General features: G+C 37.6%; 1 protein-coding gene across 1 annotated transcript; it reads left to right on the top strand.

Moving 5' to 3' along the window:
• The first annotated feature begins 6,612 nt into the window (after positions 1 to 6,612).
• Positions 6,613 to 11,498, top strand: LOC140147893 (C-signal-like). The gene is made up of 3 exons (XM_072169671.1): positions 6,613 to 6,960; positions 7,924 to 8,101; positions 9,299 to 11,498. The coding sequence occupies exons 1-3, from the start codon at positions 6,637 to 6,639 to the stop codon at positions 9,583 to 9,585; spliced, it is 789 nt and encodes a 262-aa protein (XP_072025772.1). The 5' UTR covers positions 6,613 to 6,636; the 3' UTR covers positions 9,586 to 11,498.
• The last annotated feature ends 359 nt before the right edge of the window (positions 11,499 to 11,857 follow it).

Here is an 11,857-nt window from a genome sequence, read left to right as displayed (position 1 = left end):
GATGTGACCTTCGCTGTCGAGACGTTGTTTTCAGGGTTGTCAAACCCGCGATTTGGTAACCCAATTAGGCGACTTTTGAAGATTTTCCCCGGGACAATTTCCTGCCCCATAGAATACAAAGGGTAAAGAAAAAAATTGGGCGACTTTTCGATTATTTGACCTGCGATTCGGGCTGAATTTTTTTGGCAACCCTGGTTATTTAGTGTTCATTTAATTAAATTACTACGCCGCTGGTCTCTAAATATTTTGAAGTGTTGTCCCATGGTAACAAAACTCCCGAGAACTCAATAAACAATCTGGACAAAGGAATCATCCAATCACGTTTCTATCCATGTGAGATCACCGCAAAAATTCATGATAAAGGTCACTTTCCCAAAGAAAAATAGTGCAATCCGTCAATTCCCGCCATGATCTCACAACTTAAATTACTCAGACCAAAATAATCTCTAGCGCATACAGGGAACCAAGCAAAACGATAGAAATGACTTGTTTCTCATGACGACTTTTGACTTTTCTCACTTCAAAATAAGTACTTTCCCCACCCCAAATTCACTTCTAAAGGAGTGCAATCGATTGCTAAATAACTAAGCAAACCTTGGAATGTAATTTCAAAGCCAAATATCATTAACAAAAGAAACCTTAGCATAAAAAGCAAGAACGCAAGTGGCCAAAATTTGTAGCAAAAATACAGTCCTCACTGACTACAATGACTAAGGCTCACTAGCTCCGCTAAGAGCCAAAAATCAACCCAATACATGGACCCTCCCAGTCTGTAAGCAATTTGCCTTCCAGCTCCCACAAAATGCTGGGAGTTCACTTTTACGGATTTGGAGTCACGCAATCTTTCTATATACCACGTCCATGTTTTCACTACATTAACGTTTGTGTAGCGACTAAACAACGATATTGTATCCGACCAATCAACGCAGCTTGCAGCAGCGGGATATTTGAAAAGGCTTCCCTAGCTAAATAATGTGCAAACATTTGCAAACCGCACGCGATAATACATAATATGGACAATAGGCCTAAGTCCGAGTCGAGTGGTTGCCTTTTATTATTCTTGCGTACCATGGGTCTATCAGGCGCGTGCCACTTGAGCTCAATACCTCTCAGTTGTTGACAAGTGTCCCATCTGATCTTGCGTCACATCCCGCGGCATAGCTTTGTGCTACCATATTTGAATTGAAACTGGGGCGGGGCTTTTGTAATTGACATCGGAAACAACGTGCTATATCCAGGCTGGACACATCACACTACCGTGTGATGTGTCCAGTTCGTCGCCGAACTTGCATATAACATGGAGAGCTTAGCATAACGGCCTGCCTATTTACGCTTCCTGAAAACACTCTTGCACATAACATACAAAACCACAAATTCACTAACTTCAACTTGCACTACCGACACCATGAAAAATATTTTAATTATTACCGATCCTTCAGAATACTTGCAAATATTGGCAGTTTCATAAAATCCTGCTGCTGAAAATCGTAAATTCCACAATCTTCTGTCAGATCCAGGTCAGTAATCACAGGTGGGCGAATCTACCAGCGTGACAAGACCAGAGATAATAAAAAGGATGAGAGGCCACGCCCGTACAAATAGCTAGCCTGATTGGCAAGCGTCGTCAGCTGGCCAGATCTTCTCGGATCGTGTATGATGAGTAGAGACCATAGAGCCCTATATAGGGCTCTGTGGAAAAACAGTTCCTAATTTTGAAGCCATGGATAATATATTCATTTATACGAGAACCATATTTTTGTACCAATCACAGAACAGAATTTCACTTACTCACAGCTGTCAATCATTCTTGTGAAACGTAAGCTCCGCCTAGTATCAAGGTCTTCTTCTGCGCATTGGTTGTGCGCATTAACTAGCCTCCAGCACAAATCCTGTGCACACGATCAGGTTGGATGGGCGGTTTACGCCTGGTTTACACAAGGAACTGCGATGCATCCTAAACTGGATCGTTTCCGTGTATTCGCATTGCATGGTGGGTAATCGCCTGCCAGTTTGCGTAGCTCCACGTTCACAACAGTTTAAAATCAACACAGGTAAATCCATATAAAAATTAACATGGACACAAAATTGACATAGCTTATGTAATTCAAATAATAAAATAATAAAATGTAATATTATCATGATAGATGCACGTTTTATTAAAACTTGAAAAGATTATTAAGTCCAATAATTTGTTTGTGTTAGCTTGCACGAGTCACAAAATGGCGACCCATCACGCATTTTCTGCATGTGCCGACATTAGTAACTCATAGTGACTGTCCTCAAACTAGCGCCAGTGTGTCTCAGGCCTGATAACGACCCCAGGTAATTTTATGCAGAAAGTTTTCTTGCGAACAGCTGCAGGTGACAATTAAACAATGAACACGGCCTGTTTATGTACATGCGTGGGGAGGCTTGTACGTCAGCTGGCGTGTTTTGGACATGTTCGGCGTAAAAAGTGTCGTTTTTCTTCATGAAAAATACCAGCGATGACCAGTTTTTTGTGGGCTATTTGATTTACAGGTATGTCGGTTCGTCATAGGGTAGAAATGATAGCTGTACAATTTGTATAACATACAGTTTAACATAGGCCTAAACATTTATGGGCACAAATCGACCTTCCGTATTATGCACAAGTATGTGGAAGTGGCAGGCATAACAACGTGCTTCGTTGAACGAATATTTGGAAGGGACATCTCTAACAGATTGGACCAGTCTCGGTATCAGCGTTCAATGGACTTTTGCGTTCACTTATAATACGAGTATATTTCTATATTGCTGCATGGTTGACTGTGGTGGGTGTAATTAGTGGCGTCGATTTGTGGATGAAGAGGAATGGGTTTTTGGCATTGAAGAAAATAAGGGGGTGGTTTACAGGACTTTGGCATTTTTTTCATAGGGCATTATGTAATTATTTATTGTTACATTATCCAGAGATGGAACCGAACCGAGACTGGGGGCCAGTCTATAATTAAACGTGAATTTTGGAACAAAATAAAGCTTGTTTGATGGAATAAATGGTATGTTTGCACAGTTGAAAACATGCATGCATGTTTAACCTTGTTGCGTTTAATATGATAAATTTGCAATTTGTACCTTATATAGCTCGGGTGGTCCAAAAGTCAGGATCGCCATTATAATATAAGGGCATGTCTACCTTAATAAGGCTGCCCGGTTTTATGCAGAATTAGACCATGTCTGCACTCAGTCAGTAAAGATAACTGTCATGACTGGTTAACTCTGATGCAAAACTAAACCTTGCATGCAAAAAGTACTAAAAAATATTGTCCTAATAATATAGCAAGGTTTGTCTAAAAGTCAGGATCATCGATCACCAATGCCAATGTACATGTAAGTTTACTTATAAATTTTAAGCTTCCTTAAATCATGTAAATTTAAAAAACGTAAGCTTAGCCTTACAAACTAGCATTTCTGAAGTGAAATTTAATGGACTGGATACATAAATGTATGCGACAAACCTTTAATCTAAACAGTAACCAAGTTTAGACTTCCTTTATCATGTTGTGTACTCTAATTTAAATAAAATTTAGTCCGTACTTTTCCTTGTTTACATCTTGCAATCAGCTGTGTTAAAAAACATGGCCGACTGGTTCGAAAAACCCGCATGCAGAAAGTACGTATGTGGTGATTGGTTGATGCTGACGTTGGCATAAAACACTATATTTGATTGGTCAACGCTTCTAAAATATGATTGGACAAAAGTTTTGCGCAAGCGCAGTTGCATTTATGTAATCCAAAATGGCTGCGCCCATGGGCAAGATTGATTTACCTTGTCATGTTTTGAATCTGCATATTTTATTGTGAATTTGATGGCATTGAGTCCTGTAAATTGAAACATTAAAAAAGGATACAAATTATTACGTGTTAGTGCTTTGGGTTTAACACTCAATTGGAGTTTTTGTCACTGAATTTGTGATCAAAATTTGAAGACAGGTAAGCTTATTAAAGCGTATACTAAAATGCAGAAAACCTTAGACGAGCGCGTATTGTATTAAAGGATACATCGCGTATATACTGCGTTGAACGCACTTGTCTCTGATTGGCTGCTAAGGCGATATATTGTTGCTGAGTGGAAATTTATGAATGAACTGTGCGCCGTACGCGTTGTTAGCGCCGAATTTGCAACATCACGGTAGTCGCGCTCGTTAAAGGTTTGCTGCATTTTAGTATAATAAAGGTCCGTAACCGATCGACAGCATCATCCCCGATTTTTTCATTGTTGATGAGGTTTTGGTATCACATAATAGATACTATTTTTCTCATTACTATCCTGAAATTTGGCGCTCCAAGTCGATGTATTTCGAGAAATCATGAAACACAGCGGTTTTACAGGCTACCAGTTGTTAGCATTTTACACGACACGGGAGTTTTGGGTAGTCATAGAATGAAATCGGAATAGATTCGGAAGACTTCACCCCAGTACCAATTAGTCATAAAAATACATCAAATAGGCCCCTAATGTCAAACTATAGATGGCGCTATAATGATATAAAACAAAAAACAAAAATAAAGAAATACATAAGAGGCGAAATAAATAAGGAAACATGACCTATATTGTCAAGCATGATCGAGGAATATGAAAAAAATTATGAGAGCACCTCCCCCCATTAAAAAATTAGTTAAAAAATAAAACAAAGAAAAATCATAAATATGTGAAAATGTGCATCATATAGCTAAAAATAAAGAAATAATTAAGCGAAGTAAATACAGCATGGGCTATCTTGTCAAGAATGATAATGAGCGCAGTGATATGTAATGTTTTTTAAGATTAATCAGTATGAATAGAGGGTATCAAAGTGTACAGGGACGATACTGTTTTCAGTGCCAAGGCGAACACTTCCTGTTTCCACTGGGACATGCGCTCGGCCGTTGTTTCGGGATGCCTGACCAGAATGCAATTCATGCGTACCAGTGTATTGGCTTGCTAATTATGCTAATTATTCACATTTATGCTGAAATTGTTCCCGTTTTCTCACAAAGGGGACAATATTTGACATTGTATGTAAGTTTGAAGAGAATCCATATCCTAAACCGATAGGGTTACCCCCCTTTAATATTTCATGATTTTAATATTTTAAATCATGTTTAATTGTTTTACGGCGCCACACAGGTTTTATTCATGTATTAAAAAATATTGAAATTGTGTACAAATTTCATAAGGGGCTGTGCAATAATTATGAGCCCTGGGGAGGTAAAATTGGAGGGGGAGACATTTTTGGCAAGCCGAAGGGGCATAGAAGCAATTTTGGCAAGCAGCAGAGAGGGGGAGCAATTTTGGCACACATTCATGGGGCGTCTTTTAAATAAAACTCTGCTAGGTCACACACGCAGGGGAGCATGAAAAAATATACAAAATTACAAGAAAGCATGAAAAAATATACAAGAAATGGAGGACTAAACAGGTACCGTACATATAAATGGGTTAAAGAAAAAAAAAGGTATGGATGGGTTACTGGTACAGGGTTATGGTTTAGGGTACAGGATGGGATGGGATTAAGGTAGTTACGAAGACGATAAAAATCATAAGGGTATGGGAGGAAGGAAGCTAAAACAATGAAGAAAAAAAGGAGAAAAGAAGAAAGAAAGAAAGAAATCTCAGGCTTTAAATTCTGTGGTCTTAACTTCCATAATAATGCTTATTTGGTTTGTCTTGAGGGGGTGAGAGGAACAATTAATAGCAATTCGGTATGGTATAAATCGCCATAGTAGGCCTATTTACTCTGTTCAGTGATTCATCCCGTTTGAGTGATTGCTCCCATTTACTCAACTAGCGGGGGCCCGCTCGGAGCGCGGGCACTCCCGCTAGTGATTTCAAAATGCATTGAATTTGAATGCATTTTCCTGCCCGGGTAACAGGCTTCTCGGGCGGGACTTGAATTCCCGGGATTCACTCACACCCTTACTTTTGTACCTATACGAATATACGCGTACGGCTAGCGGCTCGACCCAGTTCGTCTCAGGTTGTAGTACTACAAATTTCGAACGTTTGAGGACTTGTTCTCAAGTATTAGGAAGTGCCATATTGCATCTTCAATGTAAACTGTTTTCATTAGTATGTCGCAAAATATTATTGCCAATATTAATTGACAAACCAGGGCCTAGATTGATTCTCGTAATGATTCTCGTAAGATTCGGTTGCGAGAATCAACTTCTCTCATTGTATCATACAGTAAGTGCAAGGACTATGATGGTCTTGCAAACCAAGACGTTCAATCGAGGCCCTGCAAACTGTTTGACCTATCCACATACATTGCTAACCTGTGTTTTTATATCATATTTTGTGGTGAAAAAATGATTACAAATGTGTAATTTACAATCATTTGTAGAGCAAAGATTTCTTCGTTCTGATGGCTATTGTAAACCGCGGCGACACATACACAGCACATAAGTGCACAATGTGTGCAACATGTTTAGCTTTCAAGTTCATTTGAGACTAAATTTAAGTTGTAAAACTTAAGTTATATCAAATTAAAAAAAGGCAAGGTTTTATTTGTTTTATTTTTGTATTATAATTCATATTAGAGTTCTTGGCACATGGAATAGGGGAAAAATAACAAGATAAAATACATGTGCATATTTTTACCCACCCTGTATTTTCTCTCTTTATGCTGCAGAAGTATGGCTAGGGCATTGATACAAGGAGCCAGTCGTGGGCTTGGACTCCAGTTTTGCCGTCACATCCTCAAGTCGGCTCCATCTGCATACGTATTCGCAACATGTCGTAATCCAAGCTCTGCAGACGATTTGCATCTCTTACGAGATAGTTACCCAGAGCGACTTGAAATTGTGGAGTTAGATGTCACTCAAGAAGGTCAGATCAAAAATGCAGCTGAACTTGTGAAAGAGAGAAGCAATGGCTCAGTGGACTTGTTGATTAATTGTGCAGCTATGTTACATCCTAGTGGCAAAGGAGAGACAAGTCTCAAAGATGTGTCTGGAATGGTAGGTGTTCTCTGTCCTAGCCATCATTCTGAAAATGTATGGGCGCATAACAGAAACAAGTTAAAATGGCCCTTAGACGACGGTAAAAGATCCAGTCCTACGTACAGGCAAGGTTTATATTAAGCAGGCACCCAGGCTTTTTTTACCCCATGGTTGTCCAGTTTGGGCTCTTGGTTTGTCCCCCGGGGTGTGTCCAATGTTTTAACTACCGTACAAACCATAGGACCAGGAGTCATCTTTGGGACCAGTAGCTCATTTTAGCTCCCGGTCCAGGCATACTTTTAAGGTCTGCCTACAGGTGGATGGACTTGTACTGTCAATCGTTGGTATTTTGTTTTCTGAAAGAGGGTTAAAAATGTCCTTATCAATATCATAAAATTGAGTGACAATGTAACCCTGATTTTCATTTCAAATCACAAATATTTTTCTTGAAATCACAGTTATTGCACAATTTATCCATAAAATGCCTGTTACAAAAAGTGCCCTTTTGTTAAAGGTGAACCTCATTGAAAATAAAGTTATATATCAATGGAAAGCTTATGATGTCAGGATACTAAAAATTAAATCCACACACTTTATTCAGGAACTTCATTCTTGATTTGATAATGATGTTTCCTTCATGTTATTCTTATTTTTTCATGTAAAGTAAGTTGACAATGACTGAATTCGTGCATTGCCCTGATGCATGCCACAGTAATGCATTCGTTTTGTAATTTAGGGGGGGGGTGCCAATATCCAATCTTTGCATGGAGATTATGTCTAGCCTGGTACGTTAGGCAAATAAAAAATATTATTTTCTGCTTCCTGACATCATAAGCTTTCCATTGATATATAACTTTATTTTCAATGAGGTTCACCTTTAATGGTGCAAGAAAAGTGTGTGAAATCACAGAATTAATACACCAAGTTGTTAATCTATAACATTCCTTATAATTCATATATATTTGTAATATTTCATTGCAGGGACTACTGGACACATTTTCAACCAACACCATTGGGCCACTGTTGATGGCCAAATACTTTGCCCCTCTACTAGCCAAAGGATCAGGGTCATTTGGTCAACCTTCAGAGGATCAAAAGAAGAAGCATACAGGTGTGCTTGTCAATATGTCTGCTAGAGTTGGGTCTATTACAGACAACGGTGAGTAGTGTACTATGTACCCCTTTGGTCTACTGTTGATTGCAGTGGTGTAACCAGCTCCCCACTGATTGAAACCCTTGCCCCAAAACAAATTGCATAGTTGCATATGCTTCAATGGAAGTTCAGTAGTTTGACCTCCATTTAGTCTCTCTGGTGACACATTCCTGGATTATGAAAGCTTTGCAAATACTTAACTTTGCCCCTCTAGTGACCAATGGATCAAGTTGTCAAAAGTCAACAATGAGAAAGAAGATATTTTAGGGGGGAATTGTCAAAATGATTCTTTATGTTTTAAAATGGTTAAGACTTTCACTTTTGGGAAAGGTGCATCTGATGCATCATCTTTCTTGGCATCTCTTTATACAAGTGAACTCAAAATGTTGAATGCTTTACAGAGCATTAAAATACAAAATGATTTAAAACCTTGAATGTCTTTTTGACTGCCAATCTTGTGCTATATTGTTATCAAGTTTGCTGGCATTACGACATAAGCAAATGAAATTTAACTGTGCTTTGGCTCCTTGGCACAAAGGGTGTGCAATATCGCGCTAGGCTACAATATCGTGAGAAAATATTAATTACCACGATGCGATAATTTTCACTGCTTCATTGATGACCCCACGATAAACTATAGACTCAACAACTCCTTTATGAAAGCTGAATAAAGTTTAATGAAGCACTTGCGATTGGAATTGATGTAATTTAAACATTGTTTAAGATTATCCAGCATTATTTTAAGCTTATACTACATTTTGTTTTGAGTCTTAAAATTTATCAAGATGTGATCGGTATCATGATAAATTTTGCCACAATATTTTGACATGAAAAACCTTAGCGATGCCCATCCTTACTATGCGCAGGTTTGCACTGCATCACACACACTATAAATTGCGAAAAATCAGCGCAATGTTTTATGTTTGTGCATTCTAGACTCGTATTATCTTGCCACATGGGTGTAGCTGTATTGAGCCATGTGACTTTTTCTCCATCAAAAAGCAAAGTAATGAGTGCAAGCGAAAACAGGAGGAAATAATATTGAGTTACTAGATAGTAAAAGTCAACTCTTTATTAGCTTAAAGAACACATCATTCTGTACTAATTAGTTAAAAATCTGAATTTTCCTGATATAAAACTGCCCTGGATTCCTCCTTAGGTGATACATTAATGTAAATATACTTCTACTTTTCCGTTTTACAGTTCTAGGAGGTTGGTACAGCTATCGCATGTCTAAAAGCGCCCTCAACATGGCTACTAAGAACCTGAGCTTGGAGCTTGGAAGAGGGCGAAGTAAAGTCATCTGTGTATGCTTTCATCCAGGGACAGTGAACACGGACCTATCAAGACCTTATCATAGAAATGTTCCAAAGGACAAGCTATTCACCACAGAATACTCTGTTGAATGCCTTATGAGTATTGTAGATAAATTATCCATGGATGATACAGGGAAATATATGGCATGGGATGGACAAGAAATTGCATTTTAAAATGAAGTCCATTTTTGAGCACCATAATCAGTATTAATAATTTATTCCATCCAATCAATGACATTAAAAAAAAGTAGAGTGATTTATAGTGCGCTAAGCACAGGCACAACGCCTAGATGTTGATCCACAAGCCACAGCATACTTTACAGGTTGTGGCTAGCCACTACAGCCCCATTATACCATGAAGTTGCTTCAATAAATTTCAGAAATAAATGGAGTTAAGGTTGTGTGCTACTTTACATTTACTTGTATAATGCACTACTCGAAACATTGAAGGAGTCAAGTTATTTATAAGCATTTGTTAAAAACAGTGTTAACATTATAAATCAGATGAGTATAATTTTATTTAATTAATGTTAGGCAACAGAACACAAGTACTAAAGTCCCATAACACTGACATTTGTGGAAAGCAGTAAACACAAAGAGAAAAGAAAAGAGAGAATTCATATTAGGATTATCAGTGTCTGATCCTTAATAATGTTTAGTGTATAATATGCAATAGTACTATTTGAGCTTGTGTGAACAGAAATATCTTGCAATTATGTACTGAATAGCAGCATGGGGAGGAGATTACATTTGAACTGTTTTGTACTAAATTTAAGCTCAATTTGGCAATTTTATCAATTGGGGGGAGTTATTATGGGAGGGAGTCAGCGGGACTATTTTGAAATTATACCCCAAGGATATTTCATCTAATGCTCCACTTGGTCTTTCCCTAAAGAAGTCATTTATAATTTTATCGGAAAGCATAGCTTTATCTTTAGGCTCCTTGTACTTTGTTTTATTTAAAGCCATGTTGTAACATTTCCTTAAAAAATATTAGCATTTCTTTTCCATAAAATGTTAGCTTTACTGTCAGATATGTCCCCTTTTCATTTTGAGCTTAACAACTGTGGTAAGCAAAAAAACACTCTAATTTACTACCAGCATCGATGTTGTTAGTGTGTGTCACTCCATCGGTCGTGCTATGGCACGGTCCTTTGATGTGTGTATGAGTGTCCCGCATGCCATGTACGTACTGTTTCATGAACATCAAGTACATGTTTGACTAATATTTCCATCGTAAATCTTGGATTTTGACTAAACTACAGCACTTCTAGAGTCTGGATTTTTGCTGAGTATGTTAGTTTAATAAAGTACATTATAATCGTGTAAAAAACAGAATTAAAAAAATATTTAAAAAAATATTGAGGACATCCTCAGCAAATGTTACAATATGGCTTTAAAGTCTGATAGTGAGGTAGGTGCGTATTTCGCTGGTCGCAGTATTGATTCGTGCTCAATAACCAAATCCTGCAGAGCATATATGTATTGTACACACATGCTATGGTGGTTTGGTGGCACAATTGCGGCAGAAGCGTATAAAACCACTGACATCACTACCAAGCTCAAATATTTATTATGAATTGTTAGTATAAATGTATGTATATATTAATATCATACAATCAGGTACATTTGTAACTAATATATTTTTGTATCACCTATTTTGTTTAAAATAATATTATACAATGTACAAAATAATAAGAAACTAATAAGAAATAAATCAAAATATAAGAATTGCAGTGTAAGAGTACATATTTTTTAGTTGATTTAAAGTAGGTTATCGGATTTGTTCATATTATCATCTGTACCTCACATTGAGGCTTGTACCAAAATAATCCATTTCCCAAGTTTGGAAGTAAATTGCACTAGCCATTTTGATATTAAGAGTGAAAACGTGTTTCACAACGGCCCAAAGAACGTTATGTGTGGTCTACCACAGTTGGGGATGAGGCTATCACTTTTTTGTTCATAAAACCTAAATGGAATATATTTTTGTTGTCTTTAAGGGGGTACTACACCCCTGGCCAATTTTGTGCCTCTTTTTGCATTTTTCTCCAAAATTATAACACATTGGTGACAAGTAAGATATGTATATTATAGGGGCAAGGACTACAACTACTGTACTGAAAATTCAGCACCTACAAGCAAGTACTTATTGATTTATTGATCAAATATTGGTTTCCCTCATTTTTGACTGTAACTCCACAACTGTTGTCTGTGCTGAAATAAAATTTACAGTGAAGTAGTTGTAGTCCTTGCCCCTATAATATACATATCTTACTTGTCCCCAATGCGCTATAATTTTTGGAGAAAAATCCAAAAATAGGCACAAAATTGGGCAGGGGTGTAGTACCCCCTTAAAGGTGCTTGACCAGATTGACAGACTCATTTCCACCCATAAAACTAAAAGGTTTTGCTATCAAGTAAAAGCTCATATTTTTTCATAACC

The sequence above is a fragment of the Amphiura filiformis genome, chromosome 3 (assembly GCF_039555335.1).
Source record: "Amphiura filiformis chromosome 3, Afil_fr2py, whole genome shotgun sequence".
Classification (NCBI taxonomy): domain Eukaryota; kingdom Metazoa; phylum Echinodermata; class Ophiuroidea; order Amphilepidida; family Amphiuridae; genus Amphiura; species Amphiura filiformis.
The sequence above is the reverse complement of the archived record's forward strand: the minus strand, read 5'-3'. Positions and strand labels throughout refer to the sequence as shown.

What these genes read in the sequence shown, in the direction of transcription:
- LOC140147893 (XM_072169671.1), top strand. Translation starts at nt 6,637, where the DNA reads ATGGCTAGGGCATTGATACAAGGAGCCAGTCGTGGGCTTGGACTCCAG. An exon ending in TCAAAGATGTGTCTGGAATG is followed by an intron (nt 6,961 to 7,923) that starts GTAGGTGTTCTC and finishes ATTTCATTGCAG; the next exon opens with GGACTACTGGACACATTTTC. An exon ending in TGGGTCTATTACAGACAACG is followed by an intron (nt 8,102 to 9,298) that starts GTGAGTAGTGTA and finishes TCCGTTTTACAG; the next exon opens with TTCTAGGAGGTTGGTACAGC.